General features: G+C 46.0%; 1 protein-coding gene across 6 annotated transcripts in view; it reads right to left on the bottom strand.

Moving 5' to 3' along the window:
* Positions 1-24861, bottom strand: part of IMPDH1 (inosine monophosphate dehydrogenase 1) — an 80296-nt gene that overhangs the window by 32735 nt on the left and 22700 nt on the right. For 3 of the 6 annotated variants that reach the window (XM_073652570.1, XM_073652569.1, XM_073652566.1), the window contains one exon: positions 21917-22015. In XM_073652570.1, coding sequence (XP_073508671.1) covers positions 21917-22014 — 98 coding nt within the window. In that variant the 5' untranslated portion in view covers position 22015. The other 3 variants (XM_073652568.1, XM_073652567.1, XM_073652571.1) reach the window with 3 other exon arrangements.

Genomic DNA, 24861 nt, shown 5'->3' with positions numbered 1-24861 from the left:
CAATGCATTTTCCTTAAAAGTGGTCGTCTAATCAGGACTATGCAAAGAACAGCTCCTATCCAAGACCTGGCACAACGATGTATGTAGGCACCTACACTGCTGAGGTTGCAGGGCGCATCTGCACAAAACAGGAGCTTGGCTCGCCTGTTACAAATAACCCATCCAGGGTTGTAGCCAAGTGCAGAAACAGAAAAATAAAGGGCTTAATCGCAGTGCTTTTAATCAGACATGGTAAAATCATTTCGATAAAACTCCCCAGAAAAGGGCAAAGGAATGTGAGCGGTAGAAGACCACTCACATAACAGAGAGAGCCCCTAGTGCGTTGAGCTGGCCTGCAGCTTCCACACCGGTCGCCCTATGTATGAACGCCGTAATCAATGGGGTCAGTGTCAAAGATACTGATGGCCATAACTAAAATGGTCTTGGTCTCAACACAAAATGAAAATATAATGAATTATTTGTTGATTACCCACTAAACATTTAGCATCACTGAGAAGTCACCAAAACATTTTAAAGAGTAAACTTTTACCTTTTATATTCAACACTAATTGCCCACTGGTCGGTGGTGATCTGGGTCCTGAGACTCCCATCAATTGCTCATAAGACGGCTAAGTGAGCAGCTCTGGAGGCAGGAGTGTACACAGCCGAGTATGGATCCAACAGAAAATGGATGACGTATATTGAATCCGCATTCTGCTGTGTACACTCCTGCATCCTCACTTCTCAGTTGTCTTTTGAGCACCCTGTGGGGGCCTTAAGACTCGGACATCACAGATCTGCCAACAATTAAACTGCCTAATAAATATATGAAAAAAAATAAACATTTACTTACTCTAAGAAAAAAAGGTCAAAAGCAAATTTCAGACTTTAGTTCTGTTTAAAGTAAAGTAATATGTAAATGCCTTAAACTCAGATGCCCTGGCACAACATGGGCACTGAGTCCTTAAAACTTGCAGGGAAACAAACCTAGACATAGTAAAACAAAAAAAATCAAAGTGCGGTGAATGGTCGTCTATATCCAACTTGTGATACATGACAGAAGCAGCCTAAGAAAAGCACAGAATGTACACCAAGGATTACAATTATTAGACAAAGATATGCCATCAGCATCGAGCTAGAAGAAAGCAGATGGGCTTCACCAGCAGACTGCCAATCCCTAGCTGCTGACTAATCTCTGGAAATACTGATTTAGCTAATGCAAATGCAATCAACAACTGCAGGAGGATTCTGTCTACAGGAGGGGATTCTACTAGCTAGGCATATTAACACCGAGGGTTATTCCCAAAATATAATGTGGTCTTACAATAATGTACACATTCATATATTTTCGCAAATACAACTTACTTTTAAATCTGCCCCAGTTTGCACATATCATCCCCAAAAGACACCCCTCCAGTTGCCACTGGATCCATCCTTCTTTAGGTCTTCTACTCCTGGTCTATCATGTGCAGTGCAATCTCTCAGCTGGATCCAACATGGCGCTGCTCTGCCACCAGCACAGAATACACTCTGTTCTCCTGTACCCCATTTTATCTGCTGCCATCTACATCAGTATAGCAGCTTGTGTTTTTTTTTACATCATTGTTACATTAGCTAGTTTTCAGTAGAGATCAACGGTCCTTCACTGCGCCACAATAGAGCTTGTGATAACTAAGCTCAGCAGAGATAAGCTATGATGGATGCCTGCAGAACTCAGCTAAGTGATGTGCAACTGTTAATGCCATGCTGTCAATGCAAGTAGCAGTACCAAATGCATCAGACAAGCAGCATTCCAATTTCACACCACTGATCTCTCAGCAGAAGGCATCAAACACAGCTCGGCTCTGCCCCATCTAGTTATTACAAGCTCAAGAGCTGACCTTAGGGCAGGAAAATTGACTTCTAAAAGAAACCAGCCAACAATGAAGTAGAACAGTACAGACATCTATTGAAGTAGATGGCAAAGTATAAAAATTGGTCAGGCAGGGTACTGTGCAGAAACAGAAAATCTAAGCGGTGGTTAACACAGTCAGTGCTGGAGGCAGAACAGAGTTATGCTGTATGCTGGTAGGAAGCCAGCTAAGAGATTGCACTGCACATGATCGACCAGGAGCACTGGCACTACAACAGGATGGATCCAGTGGCTACTGGAGGGTAAACAGACTGGAGGGGATTAGGAAGTGGGGGTTGGGGATATAATATACATGCACGTTATTATAAGATCTCATAGTGATTAGGGGAAAAACCTTTTAAAAAGGAGACGGCCATCAGATTTATGCTACTCAAACAATGGGCAGCATGAATCAGATAATGGCTGTGCAATTTTAGGCAAGTACATTTTACTCTGAAGACAAAAAGCAGTTTGGGACTATGGGGCAGATTCATTAAAGGGGTTGTCCCAAGAACAAAGTACATCTTAATCAATAGTCATTGGAATAATAATTCTCAATTGGATGTTAAAAAAATTTTCCTGTGCAGAGATAATCTTATAAATGTGCCCCAGCTGTTTACTGTGTGATGGCTGTGTCTGACCGTAAAGGAACATGGTCTGATCATACCGCATCTCCTGGGCAGGGGTGGACACAAAAGTCACCTCTCATAAGTGAATACCAGACAAAACACTTGCTGCTGTGATAAAACAAGATAATGTGTGAGCTCAGATGGCAGCAACTGGGAGCCTCTGTTTCTTTTGTATACTCACTTAATATAAGTGACTTCTGCCTCTCCCCACCTCCCCTGCCCAGGAGATGTGGTATGATCAGACCATGTCCCTGTACACAGCCATTACACAGTACACAGCAGGGGCACATTTATAAGATTATCTCAGCACAGGAACATTTTTTTAAAAAAAACAAACACCCAGTTGTGGAACTTATTATTTCAAGCTCTATTAATTAAACTGCACTTTGTTTGTGGGACAACCTGTTTAAAAGGATATAGCCTATCATATCTAGTTAGCTCAATTTCAGGGCTCTAAAAGTAATCAACGCTTTTTACCCATTCAAATGAATAGAAAAAAACAAAGGACAAGTAATAACGCTGCAAAAAAAATGCACACAAAAAACGCAACAAAGATCCATGTATTGTATGCTGCAAAAAAACACAACATGTGAACATACACCAAAGGTATGCTCACATTGAGTATTTGGAGTATTTTATTGAGTTGAATCCACCAAAAATCCTCCTCCTTTTAGACACTTTCCTGAAGCAGCTTTGCCGCTAGTTTTGTTGTCCTTCAGCAGCTCCGACATCATTGTATTTTACACTATGATTTCTATCACATGGAATCGGTGGCTTCCGCTAGGAAAAATAAAATTCGCATGTTCCTTATTTTAACCACTTTATGGTTTCCAAACCTTGAGATGGTTAAAAGACATGACATAAGATGGAACTACTGGTTTTTGAACGCCTCAAAAAAAAGAAACAAAAAAAAAAAAACACTGATCATATGAATGAAAAACAAATCTAGGGTATCTGCACACTGTCATTTAGATGCAGCTGTTGAGTCTTCCTAGGTGAACCCCTTCAGAAAAAAAAAACACGTCAGCAGTCATTTATCTTGAAGCGCTTTGCCTCGTTCTTGCGTCAATTCTCAGTACACAGTGCAACTGGTTTCCCAGCAGAAGCCGCCTGAAGACTGAGGTCATTTATTTTAACCACTTGAGGGTTGCAAAACCCTGACGCAGTTAAAAGAAGTGACATAAAAGAGAACATATAGTTAAAGGGGTTGTCCGATCAAAAGAAATAAATCTACAGTCACTCTGTGTGACAGCAGACTTATGAATCCCCCCCCCCCCCCACCCAGGGCAAGCACTGTGCACTGCAGGGATTCGCCAGTATTAGACCCGGTTTCAGAGGGTATGTATGTGTTATACATACCCCTGGCAATTCAGTGCTGCCTCTCTCTTGATACGCTTGCATTGAGCGCGGCCGCGCATTCTAGTTGGACGCGCTCAATGACAGTCTGCATCACTAGATGGGGCGTGGCCCCGCTCCATACAAGTGTATGGAGTGAGTTGGCCCCCACTGACTGGGGGTATGTATAACACATACAGTTGTGCTCAAAAGTTTGCAGAATTTTTCCTTTCTTGGCCTTGTTTCAGAGAACTTGAATGATAAAAACATTCTCCACTCATGGTTATTGATTGGGTGAAGTCATTTTTTGTCAAACTAGTGTGTTTTCTCTTTTTAAAGAGATGGAGAAAAAGTTTGTTATCATTCATATTCTCTGAAACAAGGCCAAGAAAGGAAAAATTCTGCCGGGGGTATGTAAACTTTTTGAACACAACTGTACATACACTCAGCTACCGGGTCTCATACCGGCGAATCCCCGAAGCGCACAATGCCTGCGCTGGGGGAATTCGTAAGTCTGCAGTCACACAGAGTGACTGTAGACTTGTCACTTTTGACCAGATAACCCCTTTAAGTCCAGAAATATTTGGAAAAAGACTGAATATTCATGATTTGGGCTCCACCTGCCATATTTTTTTTTTTTTAATTAAAACAACTAAGATGCAATTAAATGCAGGCTTTCAGGTTTAGTTAAAGGGGTTGAACAAAAATATCCTGTGAAACATTTAGGAACTGCAACCATTTTTCTACAAAGCGCCCTCATTTCAGAGGCTCAAAAGTAATTGGACAAGTTAATTTAACCAAAAATAAAAATGCTCATTTTAAATACTTTGTAGAGAATCCTTTGCAGGTAATAACTGCCTGACATCTGGAAGCCATGGATGTCACCAAACACTGGGTTTTCTCCTTTGTGATGTTTTGCCAGGCCATTACTGCAGCTGACTTCAATTGTTGCTTGTTTGTGGGTCTTCCTGAATAAAAGACTGGCAGCACAGGATAACCAATGAAACCAAGTCCAGCTGCTCGGTGCTTCATAGTGGGGGCCAAACATTTAAATACACCTGCTTGTTTTCCCTCAATCTCCAACCCCCCTTCTTTGATTGACAACTCTGGCTTCATAGGGAGAGAGGAAGGCAGAGATAGATGAAAACCAAGCAGCTGGGAAGGTGGATATAAATGATTGGCCCTGCCGTAAAGCACCGAACGCCTGTACTTTGTTTCAAAAGTCATTCTGTGCTGACATGTGAAATGCGTGTTCGATGGGGTTCAAATCTGGTGACTCGACCATTGTAGAATATTCAACTCTTTGCCTTAAGAGTATGTGCACACTATCCGTACTGTCAGCGCTTTGAACGCAGAATACTTTATGCTGCGTCCAAAGCGCTACATGCAGGTGAATCCGCATGTGTTTATTGAACCATGTGGATTCACCGCAATCAATACATTGTATTGATCTAATTTCTCTTACTGAGACTAGCGACTCAAAGAGAAATTGACATGCTGCGGTCTGGAAAGACGCGCCGCATGTCTGTGTACATGGTTGAGCCGCAGGTGCACAGAGACGCATAGTGGACATGGGATTTCTTGAAATCCCATCCACTTTGCTTGTAATTTAGAGCGCTGCTTTTTGCACACAGCGCAGTTGTGCTGGGTCCAATCCGCAGCGTTTCCTGACCGTGTGCACATACTGCAAAAAGCAACTCGGGGTCATTTAGGGTATGTTTTGGGTCATTGTCCATCTGTACTGTGAAGCACCTTCCAATCAACCTTGCTGCATTTGGTTGAATCTGAGTAGAAAGTATGACCCTTCAGAAATCATCCAGCTGCATTTGTCTTCATCAGCATCAGTGACCCAGTGCCATTGGGAGCCATGCATGCCCATGACATCACACTGCCTCTACCATGTTTTACAGAGGATGTGGTGTGCTTTGGATCAGGAGTCTTTCCAAGCCTTCTCCATACTTTCTTCTTCTCATCATTCTGGTAAAGGTTGATCTTCTTTTCATCTGTCCAAAGAAAGATTTTCCAGAACAGCGCTGGCTAGAGGTTTATTGGCAAAGTCTAATCTGGCCTTTCTATCTTTAACACCGATTACTAGTTTACACCTTGTGGTGAACCCTCTGTACTTGGTCTCATGAAGTCTTCACTTTATGGTAGACTTAAGATACTGAAACACATTTTCTGGAGAGTGTTCTTCACTTGGGTGGATGTTGTGAAGGATTAATATTGGTATAGCCCATGCAGTCAATTAAAGAGCTTTTGAGAAAATTGTGCAATTACCTTTGGTCCCTTTAAAATGAGGCAGCTACATATTAAAAGAGCTGTAATTCCTAAACCCTTAGGCTATGTGTCCACGATGCAGAAATGCTCCGGATTTTTCCTGAGCGTTTCTGCATCTCCCCTGGCAGAAAAAACGCATGCGGATTGTACATGCGTTTTTTCCTGCCAGGGACAAGCGGATGTGAAGCGTTCTTCACATGCATTTCCGCATGCGGGTTGACAAGCGCTTTCCAAGCGATTTTAGCATCACTTGGAAAGTGCTTGTCAACTTGGTCACACTATATAAATCCATGCAAACGGCATGGATTTATATAGTGTGACCCCAAAGAATGTCAAAAAATAAAAAAGTAAATCTATACTTGCCTTCCGATGGCCCCCGGAGTCCTTATTCGCTCCGTCCTGGCTGCTGCGATCTGCCGGCATGGGAGGACAAGCGCAGCGGGGGCCGTCAGAAGGTAAATATAACATTTTTTTTTTTATTTTATTCTTTTTTTCACAGGTTCTATGGTACCCGGGTCCGGAGGAGAGTCTCCTGTCCTCCACACCCGGGTACCATCCGCACATTGGAACGCATGGAACGCGCATGTACATATACAGTGATGCGTAATCCATGCGTTCCAATGCAAGTCAATGGCGGCGAAAACGCAGCGCTTCCGCAAAATAATTGGTAGTGCTGCGTTTTTTCACGCAATGATAATTCGCAGTGGAAATTTCCGCAGCATGTGCACAGCACATGCGGATTATCATTGGGGAACATGGCAGGCCTTCTACCATGCGTTTTTTTAAGCGTTTCTGCAGCATTTTTGCCGCTGCGGAAACGTTTAAAAGACGCATCGTGGGCACACAGCCTTACTTCAATTAGCAAGTGAATACTCTCAAATTAAGGCCAGGGCCCCACTATCAGTATTCGGTCCATATTTTTTCTCAGGCGTGGGAGCCAAAACCAGGTGAGGAACAATCAGAGAAAAGGGATAATAGAAACAAGTCACCAGTTCTGCATTTATCACCCACTCCTGGTTTTGGCTCCCACTCCTGAGAAAAAATACTGACCGAATACTGATAGTGGGGCCATGGCCTGAAGCTGAGGGTCTGCATTTTAAGCCCTTATTGATTATATAACTGTACGTTGAATATGTTTTGGTAAACAGCTAAAATGCCAAAACTTGTGTCACTGTCCACATATTTCTGGACCTAACTGTATGCAACAGTTTTGACATGGTCGTGCACCCTGTTTACTTCATGGGGAGATTGAGATGCTTTTTCAAGCAGAATCTGCCTGAAAAAGACACCATGTGCATATACCTTAAATGAAACCCGTCAGCACAGAATGACTGTTCAAACCAAGTCCTGCTGCTCGCTGCTTCATGGCAGGGCCAATGATTTATATACACCTTCCCACCTGCTTGTTTTCCCCTCTATCTCCACTCCCTCCTCTCTGATTGACATCACTGGCTTTATGAAGGGGAAGAAGGGCGGAAATAGATGGAAAACAAGCAGGTGGGAAGGTGCATATAAATGATTGGCTCCGCCGTGATGTACTTGGTTTGTAGTCAGTCATTCTGTGTTCACAGAGTCCATTTAAAGGCATGTGCACATAGTTTTTCGCACAGTTTTCAGAGCAGACACTCAGTATGTACATACTATGATGCTAGTCACTACTCACGGATAAACCGTGAAGCGGGGTAGTCAAGAGGTCTGAGATCCATGCTGTAATAGGACGTTTAAAGTTACAGCACCATGAGGGATGTACGGTTTGAGGGTGGATTAGGAGGCCAAAATGACATGACAGATTTCCTATAACTAATAGAAAAATATATACAGATTGTTTTTTCTTCTATTCTATGATTTATTGCTGAGCAGAAAGGTTTTCTAACAGAAGCAATACATTACTAAAACCCTAATGTTTAGACATTTAGCTGTTATTAATGTTATGTCATCAAATCAACATCTAAACAGGCTTTGCTGTCAAAATACGACCATACACAACAGAATAACACTCTACTTAATGCACTATAATTTTCCAGAGGAAGCTTTAAAGAGGGGATTATATTTCAAGTTGAGCTCTTACAAGACAGAAATGGTTATTTCCTGCTTCCCCCTCAATTAAATAATGCATGGACAAATAAGAGTCAGCGGGCGGGCAGTCATACTGCGCACACTATGACAGGATGCAGCGCTGCTCCTGCCATATGGCACATTGTTAACCTAAACTCACAGATCCACATCTGCATCTTTTAACCCATTTATGTCAGGTGCCATGTGTAAAGTGCTCAACTCTCAGGCAGCTGGATACCCTCCAGTGATAGGAAAATCAGCTTAAATTGGTTTCTGCCTGCATGTATTACAATAGAGGAAGAGTCAGCCCCACTTCCTCTACAGTCCTGTCAGTCCAATCACAAACCGCATGATCACCGCGTGCCTGGCTGTAGGTTAGACATGCATCAGAGCTCAGCTTGTAAGAACTGTCACAAGTTCAAGACCTCTTCGCACTGCAAATACGCCCCCAAGATACAAAGAAAATACTGTGTAACGATCAAGACCCTCATTGGTCTTTTCTGCATTTCTAGCGGACGGTAAATTAAACTATGGAGTCAAAAGATGCAAATGTGTGTCAATCCAGTGTTACATATTTGTCGGCAGACTGCCATCATCACGGTGTACGAGGATTTCCTTTTCACAATGATCAGACACATGGCCCAATAGCAGATCACTCTGCAAAAGACGTCCACAAGATATTTTAAATGAGTATTGTGCCAACTAACAATTGTGAAGTGCATCTTAGGTTAGAGTCAATAATAATATATAATTAAATCCCCTGCAGACTTGCCAAGTATTCGGAAAATACCCACAAATTACCTGCACTGGTACAAAAATCACATAAAAAGTCGTGATGTGCGAGCATGCTCTTTACTCGAGATTTACAAGCATGCTCGAGTGCTCGCCAAGTATCTTCAGCGCGTTCGGGTGTTATGTTTGAGTCGCTCTGTGTGCATGATTTGTGACCGACAGGCATTCCTCACATGTATTAAAGCTGTCAAACAGTCGCAAATCATGAACACAGCGTGACTCAAACATAACACCCAAGCATGCTGAAGATACTCGGCGAGCACCTGAGCATGCTCGCCGAAAGGGTTAACAGAACATACTCACTCATCACTAATAAAGAGAGCCAATAATAATAATAATAAAAAAAAGAAAAAAAAAGTTTTTCAACCTCAATGTATCCCAAATGCTTTATAGTCACATCTGTAATCCGCATTAAATGTAGGCCCGCTTATACAGATGGACCAAAGGCACTTGACTGCTGATGGGTAAATATTTACTGATTGGTATTTGGTAGTGGTTTAGTGGCCTATTTACACAGTCCGCTGTGCCCAATGCTCACCCAGCGATCTGTAGAAGATCGTTCTGTGTACAAAGGCTGCCAGTTTATACAGGACAACGCACCACTGAACACGTAAATCTTTTGCGCTGCACAAAAGATAATTTCACCCAATGAACAAATGTTTTGCTTATTTACCGGGTGATCGGCAGCTGGTTTACACTGCAAGATAATCATGAAACATTTTTAAAAGGGTCCTGTCACCATGTTTGTCCCATATGAGATACGGCCACCAGCTTTCAGCCCTCATAAACAGCAGTCTAGTATGCTGTATATATGCCCCTGATAGGGCCTGCAAGACAGGAAAAAAAAGCTTTTATTATACTCATCTGGGGGGGTGGCCCACTTTGATCCGATAGGTGTCGCTGATCTTGATCCCCTCTCTTCTTGCGATGCAGTCCTCTTTCTGTTCTTCGTGTGGATGACGCGTCCTACGTCATCCACACTGTTCCCGGCATCGCGCTTCTGAGCAGGCGTACCCTGTCGAGTGCAGGGTAAATTACTGCAGTGCACATGCGCAGGGAAAGACCAAAGAGACCCGGCACATGCGCACTGCAGGACTTTACTCCGCCCCAGTCAGGGCACAGGAGTACGCCCTGCGCAGAAGCACGATGACGGGGAGACTGTGTGGATGATGTAGGACGTGTCATCCATAAGAAGCAAGAAGGAGGACGGCAATCGCAAGATAGGAGGCAAAGGACCAAGACCACAAGACCCGACAGTCTCATAGACGAGTATTAGTATTATAAAAAGTATTTTTCTTGTCTTGCAGGCCGGATTGGGGACATGTATACAGCATTATAGAATGTTGTATACGAAGGCTGAAAGGTGGCGGCCGTATCTCATATGGGGCAAACCTGGTGACCGGTTCCTTTTAAGAACGCTCGTTCAGGATAATCTTTGCGTAAATACAGCTTTAGGCAGACTGGGCTGACATTGTAACAATGTGAAGAAGCTTAATAAGCTTTTAATATACTTTCCACAACCTAATCATCAATATTGTTTGATAAGTTTTTTTAATTAAACTGCTTTATGAGATAAAAACAAAACAAGAGCGTGATTAAATATATATCATACACATTTATTCTACGCTGGCACTGGAATACACATCATGACAGTGATAAGAGAATAGAAAGGAAACACTTGCCATTCTGGATTCTTTAGTAATAAAGCTGGAGTTGTAACCTCACTGCTGGCTCTACTGTCCCGCTCCATTATCGGCTTAACATGCAGGCACCCGTGAGAGAGTTACACCTATTTATTTTGATCTGGAATATGGGAGGAGAAGGGTGACTGTTACAGACTTTCCTTCCTCTTTGACCAAGTATTCTGCAAATATCTGTATTTTTAGGTTTCATTGGCTGTAATATGATTGCATAATTCTAATCTAAATTCATGCGTCTTCACAAAGCAAAAAAAAAAAAAAATTCCACCAAAATGTAAATAAAACGTATTGCTGTTAAATAGGTCTATGGTTTATTCTGGAAATCTATTATAAAGCTGGATTACAACCTCGTTATCTAGTCTTCATAGATTCCCAAATCTACTTCAAAAACGCTTTGAATAATCTTGATATCAATGGGAACTCACACCTGTTAAGCACATGGTGACTTTTTCCCCAGGCACTCTTACACAATGACCAGCTTTTTGTAGTTTCTTTTACATGGATTAATCCATGCAGAAAAGCCTCCATATGACCATACTCCTATGCACAAATTTTGGTGTTAATTTGTTGCAGGGTTGCAACGCATTTTTTCCCCCTCAATTTTAATCAAATCCAATATACATGCCATAGGGATTTGGTAAATACGCAGTAGTATTACTTTATATTTACTAAAACAAGCAAAAGATCCTAGTTACTTACCGGTAACGGGATTTTACAGAGCCCATGACAGCACCACCTGAGAGAGGGTATCTGCCCACCAAGGACAAGAACCTACTGAATAAAAAGGCGGTACCTCTCTTCCGAATCAGTTTTTGTTTCAGAGCATGAGAGGGCCTCCGAAAAATAGGTTAGTACATAACTACCACCTAAACATTTCTTAATAAAACACCCTAAGAAGTGCACACCATAAGTGATAAAGGGGAGGGAATTAATAGGGTGCTGTCATGGGCTCTAAAATCCCATTACCGGTAAGTAACTAGGATCTTTTCCCCTTCTCCCATGACAGCACCACCTGAGAGATTTAGAGAGATCAGACACCAGAGGGAGGGATCACCACTTGCAACACCTTCCTCCCAAAGGACAGATCAGTAGAAGAGGAAAGGTCAAGACGGTAATGCTTGTAGAATGTAGAGGGGGATGACCAAGTTGCCGCCTTACATATGATGTCGATGGGCACATCCGCCCTCTCAGCCCAGGAAGCAGCTACAGCTCTGGTGAAGTGGGCCTTCAGGTTCTCTGGAACTGTCAGATTGCTAGAAGAGTAATATAAAAGACACCTAGCTATGGTCCCCCTTGTAACCTTAAGCCCTTTCCTAGCCCCCTGAAATGAGATGAATAAGGCATCACATTTTCTCCAGGCCTTAGTCACCTCCAAATACTGGACTAATACCCCCTTAACATCTAAAGTGTGAAGCTTTTGTTCCTCAGAATCTCTAGGGTCAGGATAGAAGGAAGGGAGAGTAATTACTTGTGTCCTACGGAATTTGGAGGCTACTTTTGGAAGATAGGCCGGGTCTGGTCTTAAGATTACTCTATCCATACACACCTGAGTGAACGGATGGTTAACGACAGCGCGTCCAGATCACCAACCCTACGAGCTGATGTTAGAGCTACCAGCATGGCTGTTTTTAAAGGTGAGAATTTTCTCCAGAACTTCCTCTAAGGGCTCAAAGGGAGGCTTGGTTAGCGCTTCTAGAACCAGATTAAGGTCCCAAGGAGGCATCCTTGGAGTAGGAATGGGTCTAGATCTACTGCAAGCTTTAATGAATCTGATGATCCACCTATTCGCTGCCAAGTCGTAATTATATAGTGCCCCCAGAGCTGATACTTGTACCTTAAGGGTACTGGTGGCTAACTCCATGCTTAAGCCTTTCTGAAGAAATTCCAGGATGGCCCCAATAGGAACCCTCCCTTTGGCAGACTGACCCGAGGTAGACAGAAATTTAGTCCAGGTTCTGCCATAGATCCTAGTCGTCATCGGCTTCCTACTCGCCAGTAGAGTAGTAACTAGACCTGGAGAAAACCCCTCCTGCGTTAGTAGTGACCTTTCAAAATCCAGGCTGTCAAATGCAGGCCCGATCTTTGGGGATGGAAGAATGGGCCCTGCCTGAGGAGATCTGGGGTGTCCGGAAGAACCCATGGATCCGCTTGGGACATTCTCTTCATCCAAGTGAACCATGGGCTCTTGGGCCAAAACGGGGCGATCAATATAACCCTCGCCTGTTCTTCTCGGATCTTCCTTAGGATAGTAGGGATCAGCATTAGAGGGGGAAAGGTATAGGCCAGGGTAAAGTCCCAAGGAATTTGCAGCGCGTCCACCGCAAAAGGCTTCTCCTTTGGATTCAGGGAGCAAAAGATTTTGGTTTTCCGATTGTGTTTGTTTGCAAACAGATCTATCTGAGGTTGTCCCCATCGGCCGACAATCTGCTGAAATACCACTGTATTCAATTCCCATTCTCCTTGTTTCATGATGTGTTGGCTTAGAAAATCGGCTTTTACGTCCTCCTCTCCTCTTATATGCATCGCCGAGAGCGTGAATAGATGACTCTCCGCAAAATGAAGGATCTGATCCGCTACTAATATCAGAGGAAGGGATCTTGTACCCCCCTGACAATTGATGTAGGCGACTGTCGTTCGGTTGTCCGACATTATCCGGATGTGTTGACCCTGAAGAAGAGAACTGAACTCTAGCGCATTTCTGACTGTCAACAGCTCCCTCATGTTGGAGGAGAGACCCGTCTCGCTGTCCGACCAAAGGCCTTGTATTGAATGATCTCTCAGGTGAGCTCCCCAGCCTTCTGCGCTTGTGTCTGTCGTAATCGTATCTGACACCTGGAAAGACCAAGGAACCCCCAGAGATAGATTTACCGGATTCATCCACCAGTCCAGCGAGTTGATTAAACTTGAAAGGGATATTCTTCCATCCAGGCGACCTCTGAGCAGTTTGTCTGCTGTCAGGATCTCCTGCTGAAGACGTCTGGAATGGAACTGAGCCCACTGAACTGCTGGGATACAAGACGTCATCGTACCCAATAGAGACATTGCATTTCTCAAGGTCAAGGATGGATTGCTGATTACACGTGATATGAGGGAACTGATCTTCAGTTTCTTGTCCTCTGGCAGAAGACAAATCTGGTTTTCAGAGTCCAAAATGAGACCCAGGAATGATTGAACCTTTTTTGGTTCTAGTCTCGATTTTTCTAAATTTAACATCCAACCCAGGCCATTTAGACTGGCCACGACTTCCGCCAGAGCCAGTGCGCAGAGTTGTTTTGATCAGCCCACCACTAAAAAAATCGTCCTGGTAAGGGATGACTAGGATATCTTTCTCCCTTCGATGCGCTGTGACTTCCAGGATAATCTTTGTGAAAACCTTTGGAGCCATGGAGATGCCAAAGGGAAGAGCTGCAAACTGAAAATGCCTTATGTGCTTGCCGAACCGTAGAGCTACCCTCAAACTGTTGGTGTGCAGGAAAGATTGGGACGTGGTAGTAAGCGTCCTTCAAATCGAGGACGCACATATAACATTCTGGAAACACATTTTTATGGCAGATTTTATTGATTCCATCTTGAATGGCCTGTAAATCAAATGGTTGTTCAGCTTCTTCAAGTTGACAATGGTTCTGAAGGAGCCATCCGGCTTCTTTATTAGGAAGAGAGTTGAGTAAAACCCTCTCCCTTGTTCGGGTACTGGTGTTTCTACTAGAACCCCCTTTACAACAAGAGCGAGTACTTCCTGCTGCAGGGCCATCTGCTCCCTTAGGATTTCAGCCCCCAGAGGCCTAACTGTGTCTCTGGGAATGTTTTTGAACTCCAACTCCAGCCCCCTCCTGATTATCCCCAAAATCCAAGCACTGGATGAGATTTTTTTCCAGGCGGGAAGGAAGTGGTACAACCTTCCTCCTACCTGGGGAGATCCGTCACTTAGGGGCTTTCTTATTCTCAGAGGATGGACCCCCGAACATGAAGTCTCTGTTATTCGGCTTCCTGTCTCTCCAACCACTTTGGTCTCTGGGAAACTTGCTCCGATTATATTTCCTCTTCCGAAAGGAGCTCTTATTATCGGGGAACATATACAGTAGGAAACCCATGTTTCTTGTCCGCGGCCTTACCCAGGATGTCATCTAAAGGCCTTCCCGAAAAGAAAGTACACTTCGCAAGGGATTGAGCAGAGTTTAGATTTTGACTGCACATCCCCTGGTCAGCTCTTGAGCCACAATGCCCTACAGGCTGCATTAGAAAGATTTGATGACCTGGCAGCCAGCCTAACTGAATCTGCCAGGAATGCAGCTGCCCCCTGCAAAAGAGGAAGACCCAACAGAATTTTCTCTCTAGAGACATTCCCTTTGATCTGGTCCTCTAACTGCTGAAGCCAGATCATCATAGACCTGGCGGTGCAGGTGGCTGCCACTGCCAGTTTCAGAGCCCCTGCTGAGGACTCCCAGGCCTGTTTTAGAAAAGACTCCGCCTTTTTATCAAGCAGATCTTTTAGGCTCCCCAAACCCTCAAAGGGCAGTGTGGATCTTTTCGAGGACTTCGCGATGGCCACATCAATTTTAGGGGTTTTGTCCCACTTAGCTGCATCCTCCTCTTCTAAGCGGAGATACCCTTTTGAAGAAGGCAGTTGGCCTTTCCTCTCTGGTTTTTTACACTCCCTATCTATAAGAGTCTTGATCTTCTCGTTAACTGGGAATGTGCATCTCCTCTTCTGATCTAAGCCCTCGAACATGACGTCCGGAACTGTTCTGGGAGCTTTGGCATCGGCAATACACATAGTCACTCTAATAGCCTTGACCAATCTTTCAGTATTGTCCACAGAAAAGCATGGCCTACCCCCTCCATCATCATCCGAAGACTCTGATGAAGAGGTCAGGGGGGGGGGATATTCCCTCGTGAAACAGGACTCTACTGATTCCTCTGAGTCTGAGGAAACCCGTTTCTGCTTCCCCCTCTTACGAGAGGTCAAGTTCATCCCTGACCACCGTCTGGATTAAGGTTTTTAAATCCTTAGAAAAACTAGGGGACTCCTCTGCTATAGTTTTCTGGATACAATCAGAGCAAAGGTTCTTCGCGTAGGAGTTGGGAAGGCTAACTTTACATAATGCACACTCTTTATTCTTATTCTTGGAACTACTGTTTTTTGGTTCCGGAGGCGGTGGTTGCCGTTCACATGAATGCTCCCATCTGGCAGAGGTGGATTCACAAGATTTCTTCTGACCGGTTCTGCCGGCACTCGTACGACCCCGACTGCTGTGCCTCTGATGATTGGAAGACTCCCGTTGCTCCAGTTGTTTCACACTTTGCTTTATCTGTTTACGCTGCTTAGGCGCCTGTGGCTGCTGCTGTTCCTCTTGCGGCGGTGACAGCTGCTGCCCGGTGACTGCAGCTCCTCACTCATGATGACGGGGATGCAGACACCGCCATCTTGACTGCTTCCCATCCTTTTAAAGTATAAGGGGGCTCCACCTCCTTTGGGCCCCTCCCCTTCCTGCAGCAGTGTGCTCTCTCTTTCTGTCATTTAATTTTATCTTATACTCTTTTTTTTTTTTAACATGGCAGCTGGCACGCTACGCCGCAGGATCCCTCCTGCGCAGACCCAGCGGCTCCCGGCGCGCTTGCAAACGGGGATGTCTCTGGGAATCGCACCCCGTGCAAGCGCAGACACGGGCTTCTGGCGCCCTCGTGCTAGGGCGCAACACGACCCCGCACGTGAGCAGTCCGGACTTCCGAGGCGCAGTCCGGACTTCACTGGGCGCGAAACGACCCTGCACGTGCGCAGCCTGCCTGCCGGAGCGCCCAGCCACAGCCACCGTGCGTGCGCATACCCGGCCGCAGCACCCAGCACACGCGGGAGAGGACCCCAGAAGGAGCCCCCCCCGCACGCAGACCCAGGTACCAGCAAGATGGGGCTGGGAACAGAGGACCCATCTGCAGCTTCTTCGCGGTCTCCAGGCCGCATCGATCCCGGGATCCAACTCCAGATCCCACGAACAGGTAGGCGAGGCACCACCTAGAGAGGCTCCCATCAAGGACAGGAACCAAAAACTGATGCGGAAGAGAGGTATCGCCTTTTGATTCAGTAGGTTCATGTCCTTGGTGGGCGGATACCCTCTCTCAGGTGGTGCTGTCATGGGAGAAGGGGAAAAGTATTCTAAAGTAACATGATAACGCTAGAAGGATTACTTGTACATTCCACAGAACATCACACATGATGAACACAACCACTGATGGTAATATGATATGATCGTGACGCCAAAAATACTTTCAGCATGAGCAGGTCAGTCAGATAGGGGTCTATCAATAAAATCATATGTGCTTAAAGGAGCTGTCTCAGTTACAACTTAAAAGGGTTGTCCAGTACTTTTAAAAATATGCCAATGTGTTTTAATGATAAATAGAAGCTTCTTTCTAACCTTGCGCTGCTGATACTGCCTGTGAGCGGCGCTATCGCAGGCCACTCACAGGCAGCACGTGACCCACCACTGATGTCATGACAAGTGAGGCGTGACTCAGCGCTGGGGTCCCCGCGGTGGCTGCTGGGTTGTGGGCGGGGTTATTCCCCTTGTCACACCCAGCATTCAACGCATGCTTTCCCAATGAATGAGGAAAGGGAGAGTGCGCGGTTGATGCTGGGTGTGACGCGCGGGGTAACCCTGTCCACAACCCAGCAGCCACCGGTGGAACACGGAAGAGGGACCCTCGGCTGCAGCCTGGACTTGTCGTGACATCAGCGGATGTTAGAGCCGGCTGCAGCCGGGGGTCACGTGATGCCTGTGAGCGGCCAGCGATAGCCCCGCTCACAGGCAGGAACAGCAGAGGAAGGTAATTAGAAAGAAGCTTCTATTTATCATTAAAAACACATTGGCATGTTTTTAAAAGTACTGGACAACCCCTTTAACACCTATCCACTGGATTGGTGAGAAGTCTATGAGCACTGGGGGTCTCAACACCAGGACCACAAGTAGTCACAAGAATGCATGCCTTATATCTCCTTTTTGTCATTTAACCATTTTCTATTGGTATGAGATAGCCAAGCACTCAATCACTTCCCCTCTATCAAGATCAATGCTTGCCGTCAGTGAATGCTAACATTCAGAAGCTTAAAATCACTTAAACATGAGCCATGTATGAGGGAGTTGGAGTCGAAGGTTTGGCTTACAGACTCCACAGCCCTGGTTTTAAATACAGCTGCCATTCACCGATCGGGAAGAGATCTTAAAAAGGAAGGAGTACTCTAGGGTGTTTCTTTTTTTAATTACTACCAACTTTGTTAGCACACGTGTAGTGTGCACATTAAAATACTTACCAATTGCAGTTGTCTGCCATTTCTGGCGCTGCTCTACTGCATAACGCGAATGTAGCCCTTTCTTGCTGGCTCACACAGCGGATACTACTTCCTTTCTTAGGCCATGTTCACATGTTCAATATTTCACATCAGTATTTGTAATCCAAATCCAGGAGTGGGTGATAAATACAGAAGTGGTGACGTGTTTATTATACTTTTCCTCTGACTGTTCCACTCCTGGTTTTGGCTTACAAATACTAATCTAGTGTGAAGACAGCAAAAGGTTACTGATTGCAAACAGTGGGCAGGAGGGTGAGAAGAAAAACAAACAGTGGTCCTGAGGAGCTATGTGGAATATAATGGAATAAAAAGCTTTATTAGGCTGTGTGCCCACAATGCATTTTTTAAGCGTTTTTTGCAGTGGAAATTACGCTGCAGAAACGCTTAAAAAACGCATGGTAGAAGGCCTGCCATGTTCCCCAATGATGATCCGTATGTGCTGTGCACATGCTGCGGAGATTTCCGCTGCGGATTATCATTGCTGAAAAAAAATGCAGCACTACCAATTATTTTGCGGAAGCTCTGCGTTTTCGCAGCCATTGAATTGCTTTGGAACGCATGGATTACCCATCACTGCATCTGTAGATGCACATTCCATGCGTTTCAATGTGTGGATGGTACCCGGGTCTGGAGGACAGGAGACCGGACCCGGGTACCATAGAACCTGTATATAAAAAAGTAAAAAATAAATATTATATTTACCTTCTGATGGCCCGTGGTGCGCTTGTCTTCGCTTGCTGGCAGATCGCGGTGGACTGAAGGACCTGCGCTGACGTCATTTAGTCATGTGACAGGTCACGTGACGGCGGCAGGTCCTTCAGTGTACCACGAGCTGCCGGCAAGCCAGGACGGATCGAATAAAGACTCCGGGGGCCATCAGAAGGTAAGTATAAATTTTTTACCATTCTTTAAGGTCACAGTATATAAATCTATGCCGGTTGCATGGATTTATATAGTGTGACCAAGTTGTCAAGCACTTTCCAAGTGATGCTAAAATCGCTTGGAAAGCGCTTGTCAACCCGCATGCGGAAATGCATGTGAAGAACGCTTCACTTCCGCTTGTCCCTGGTTGGAAAAACGCATGTACAATCCGCATGTACAATCCGCAGGCGTTTTTTCTGCCAGGGAGATGCAGAAACGCTCAGGAAAAAATCCGGAGCATTTCTGCATCGTGGGCACATAGGCCAAGACCATGCGGTAGACAGGCAACAACATGGTCTAATAAAGCTTTTTATTCCATGTCAACCCCCCCCAAAAAAAACCATACGTTTTGCGTGTGAATTTGACCTTTCGCATAGAAATGGCTGAAATCTGCTGGAAAGTCACAATCAATCTGAAGCAGATGAAAATTTGCATTATTACACGCCATATAAAAGGGTTATGCAAAACCTAGTTTGTTTGCATTTCACGCACTATGCTGCTACAAAATTCAACACCACAAGCTGATCTAGCATCCATCATTCTTACCGGACCATGTGCATGAACTTCCAAAAATTACTATGCTTAAAATCTTGCAAAATCAGTAGGCGGTCTTGCTTTTTTTCTATGAAGAAGCAACATTATGTCATACCAGATTTTATGATAGGTGGGCAATGGAGGAAGCATTGGCAGGAGACCATGCTCAGATACAGTGACAGCACCAGCTGCCATGCAGCCCGGTCCTCCTTTATCACGTACTCTGATGTTCTCTACACAACCGCCAGCTGCATATAAAGGGGGTGAGGTTCAGAGCGGAAGATACATTTTAGTAATCAACCCAGCTGCACATCACAAAGAGCCACTTCCCCCTCCCACGTGTCAGGCATGTCACTGGCATCTCGGTGCTTCAATGGGTGAAAGGGGCTAGTCTGCATACTACAGAGGAGGGCGAGGGGTCAGGGAAAGAGCAGGAGAGGAAAGTGGAGGATGCCGGGGACCAGTGACAGGCCAGCACATATGGCTTGGAGGCAGCTTCTTGCTTTACTTTGATATTATAAGGGTAAAATCAGGCTTTTTTGTTCCTTTGGACAATGTATTTTAAGCAATAGTACGATTCCAAAGATCGTTTACAGATCGATGGTCACTTGACTGGCTGCTTACACAGGCAGACCAAAGCAAATGGTGCTCATTGGGTGATCTATACTAGATCGCTCAGTGCACATAGGCCATCGTGGTTCTCAGCAGTGCGAGTCTTCTTTACGCGGGATGATGGGCTCCGCTGAGAATGATTAGGTTAGTTTTTGTTTGTTTTTTACACTGCATAAAAGATCATTTCACCTGATGAACAAGTGTTGGCAGCAAGATAAAAGTGAAACAAGAGTCTTTGTGTACAGTGCTAATCTACGGGAACACGTGACACTACATAAATGTCATTACCTAACACCCAACCCCTACACCAATGACAAACAAAGCTCACATATTAAATGCACATTTGTGGTGGGCTTCTGTGCAGCTCTGGCCTTACGCTGCTCTCTATTCAGTACAATACGGCTCTGTTCACACTGGCATGGTGGCTCTCATTTTAGTTAATTTTTGTGGGTTTGCTAGGCAATGGATCATGCCAACTTTTCATCTGTTACAGGGAAGAATGTATCTCAATGCTGTGCTATTCTAGCCATCAAAGAAACTAAACAGAAATTAAATGCAGTTGTGAAAATAAGGTGTGCACGCAGCTGAACGGCCATGAAAATCAAGTATTCCATTTCTGTATCAGAAACAGCAGTACAATAAAAACTGATACAATGATCAGAATGAAATCTAGAACACAAGCAGGAAACCTTACTCAGATCTTGAGTTACATTAAAAACATCCCATGCTCAATTCATTACCATATGAACAATACTGGAAAATCTGACATGTAAAAATTTAAAAACATTTGTAACACTAAAAGGGGATGCACGCTGAAAATCTTCTCTGTATTTGCGGTAAATCTATTACAGAAATTAGAGGCTGGCCCTCCAACTATTGCAGCAGATTTGCAGTTAGAACTGCCATTCAATGGGGCCAACACAGGTATAGCCGCCCGCTGTGGTTCCTGGGTGGAATCGGCCCCAGTAAGAGATGTGTTTATGCTTTCAAATCTGTGGTGGGGATAAAAAAAAAAAAATCTACAGGTGTATGAACAGCAATTCTGAAATTCCATTGAAAACAATGAGTCTATGGACCCAATTGTTCATTGCATTTCCATTTTTTTGCTTGAAAACCTCTCAATTACTGACTTTTTGAATTAAGAAAAATTAATTAGATAATTTGTACCTTTTTTCAAGTTGTCTTTTGTGGTTTAGTTAGTGTTCAGATCTTTAGGTCAATGTGGCTTTATCCAGATGTTTTAGATTCATGAAATGTGACTTTTTTAAAATGTTAAAAAATGTGGAAAAACTACGAGCCAAAAAATAAACTGAACCACAAAGCAAATAATGAACCGAGCCTTATATATTGACGGTTTTGGGGGCAGTAACAACACAGTGTGGACATACCCAAAGCTGCTTTCATACATCCCATGGTCCGGCCATGGGTCTTCCCACCCAAAATCAAGAGCTTCATGAGCAATTATGAGGCTGCCAAGTTCAGGTCAGGAGATCTGTGGCCTGACAGTGCATCCATGTATGACACATGAATGTGTGAATCTAGTCTAAGGAAGATAAAAGTCCCCGTCTTAATCAGACAATATTAGCGGACATAGACTTGCTCTATAATTTACACCAATTTATGGGGTAAATTAGAAATCGATTTGACAAGCTAAAAGAGACCCTGCCTCTCCGAGCCCATCCACTTCTCAAAGAGTTGTTGAGAGCAACGTAAACTGGGAAATGCCCTGAATTATGGTGCAAATATGCTGTGCGCTATATTGAGACTTTTCCCCATCAGAAAACTTGTGTAAAGCCCTTAGTGAAACTCCATTTGCATCTGTAATAAGCGATAACCTGCTGCTTACTTGTATGTAAGTCCATCGGAATTTGCGAAAAGCTGTTGAGCAGTAAGACCATCTTCTGGGACATAGCCAGTACCACCGCTGATCAAGTAGTCCGCCATGCTGGAAGAAAAAAATGCCAAGATTAACAGATCTAGTAAATATTCAGAAAGCCATTTTAGCGGCCTGTTACACCTGTAACTTGAGTTTGCTCCACTTATTTTTGAAACACCCTGTACTTGTATTAGGCAATTTGTGCTCCAGCTCTGAAGCTGATGCACATTCCAGCCAAAGGTGTAACAGATGTCCCAGCAGCAGGGTGAAAGCCATACCTAAAATACTCATATAAACAAACAGACGTGAGCAAAACGGTTCACAGGACCCTGGGCCAATGGCCAAATCTGAGATCAGTGGCATCAGGACCAAAGCCCTACATGCTGCCTGCTATGTACTGGCATCCTAGACGCCTCTTCTGATTAGTAGGCCGAGGTGCAGAATGTAAAGAGGACCTGTCGCCACTCCGAAGAAGTCTTAATCGGGAAATGCTAGTATTCCCTATGAAATAATTCAAAGGCATCTTTCTCTGCTTTGCTCGCCTGGAATTTGCTGAATAATGAGAATAGGAGCTGATCGGCAGCAGCTACAACACATTGAACAAAGGTGTTCAGTGCCGCTCAGCCCAACATCTACATCAGCTGAATGGCGGCGAGTGATTCGGAGCCCCACTGGTTTTGTAGCTTAGCAATAATGTATGGCCAAAGAAGTCCTTTAAGCTTACACACAATTCTACTTTTCAGTCGTATGTATGTGTACCTGGTGGCTGGATAAAACATAGAAAGTCCATCCAGGATCAGATGGAGCAGCAATGGTTTATTCATAAGGAACCACATGTGCCACTGGGTGCAATGCCAAGCACCAGCACAATCATTCCCTTCTGTATCATTAATGTACATCTTACACAAGCATGTCAAGAAAAATAAAAAACATACCCCCCCCTGAGTCGCTGACAGCAGCTCCCCAGTCAGCAGACATGGATGGACCAAGAAGCATATGGTGGTAAATGTACCAGTTATACCCTACACTAGGAGAGTGCCCACACCAAAGGCAGATTGTACAAACACATGCCAGCTACAGCACACAGGGTGGCTCCTCTGTATACGCAGCAGCGCCCAGACGCAGGGTGGCTCCTCTGTATACGCAGCAGCGCCCAGACGCAGGGTGGCACCTCTCTATACGCAGCAGCGCCCAGACGCAGGGTGGCACCTCTATACGCAGCAGCGCCCAGACGCAGGGTGGCACCTCTCTATACGCAGCAGCGCCCAGACGCAGGGTGGCACCTCTGTATACGCAGCAGCGCCCAGACGCAGGGTGGCACCTCTGTATACGCAGCAGCGCCCAGACGCAGGGTGGCACCTCTGTATACGCAGCAGCGCCCAGACGCAGGGTGGCACCTCTGTATACGCAGCAGCGCCCAGACGCAGGGTGGCACCTCTGTATACGCAGCAGCGCCCAGACGCAGGGTGGCACCTCTGTATACGCAGCAGCGCCCAGACGCAGGGTGGCACCTCTGTATACGCAGCAGCGCCCAGACGCAGGGTGGCACCTCTGTATACGCAGCAGCGCCCAGACGCAGGGTGGCACCTCTGTATACGCAGCAGCGCCCAGACGCAGGGTGGCACCTCTGTATACGCAGCAGCGCCCAGACGCAGGGTGGCACCTCTGTATACGCAGCAGCGCCCAGACGCAGGGTGGCACCTCTGTATACGCAGCAGCGCCCAGACGCAGGGTGGCACCTCTGTATACGCAGCAGCGCCCAGACGCAGGGTGGCACCTCTGTATACGCAGCAGCGCCCAGACGCAGGGTGGCACCTCTGTATACGCAGCAGCGCCCAGACGCAGGGTGGCACCTCTGTATACGCAGCAGCGCCCAGACGCAGGGTGGCACCTCTGTATACGCAGCAGCGCCCAGACGCAGGGTGGCACCTCTGTATACGCAGCAGCGCCCAGACGCAGGGTGGCACCTCTGTATACGCAGCAGCGCCCAGACGCAGGGTGGCACCTCTGTATACGCAGCAGCGCCCAGACGCAGGGTGGCACCTCTGTATACGCAGCAGCGCCCAGACGCAGGGTGGCACCTCTGTATACGCAGCAGCGCCCAGACGCAGGGTGGCACCTCTGTATACGCAGCAGCGCCCAGACGCAGGGTGGCACCTCTGTATACGCAGCAGCGCCCAGACGCAGGGTGGCACCTCTGTATACGCAGCAGCGCCCAGACGCAGGGTGGCACCTCTGTATACGCAGCAGCGCCCAGACGCAGGGTGGCACCTCTGTATACGCAGCAGCGCCCAGACGCAGGGTGGCACCTCTGTATACACAGCAGCGCCCAGACGCAGGGTGGCACCTCTGTATATACAGCAGCGCCCAGACGCAGGGTGGCACCTCTGTATACGCAGCAGCGCCCAGACGCAGGGTGGCACCTCTGTATATACAGCAGCGCCCAGACGCAGGGTGGCACCTCTGTATATACAGCAGCGCCCATACACTGGCTGGGCAGGCTACAATATACAGGGGCCCCCAGGGCGGAGCAGGGATGGAGCCGCGCAGCCATCAGCACACGGCGGACATGCGGCTTCCCGGCCTTTGTTGCACCGCCTCAGCCTGGAGCCGCACGTCCCGCACACTCCCTCCCCACAGACAATGACACGTATACACACACTGCAGAACGCGCCCCGGGCAGGACGATCCTCACAAGCAGCCGCAATCACGGAGCCCAGTCCTCAGGAATAACGGCCAGAGCAGCGGAGGCTGCAGAGACACATAAGCCGAAAGCCCGGAGGCGGGCCCTGGACGAAACAAGACCCCGCCCTGTTTCGGTCAATAGCTCCGCCCACCTTTTTAATACACCAGTTCTGCAAGGCGTCAGTCACAATCTCCCCCCCTGAGGGCGGTAATGGAGAGCCCGAGACACA

Source organism: Phyllobates terribilis, unplaced genomic scaffold (assembly GCF_046119375.1).
Source record: "Phyllobates terribilis strain yellow unplaced genomic scaffold, ASM4611937v1 Scaffold_11__3_contigs__length_659146591, whole genome shotgun sequence".
In the NCBI taxonomy this organism is placed as follows: domain Eukaryota; kingdom Metazoa; phylum Chordata; class Amphibia; order Anura; family Dendrobatidae; genus Phyllobates; species Phyllobates terribilis.
Note: the sequence above shows the minus strand (reverse complement) of the source record. Positions and strands in the feature narration are given on the sequence as shown.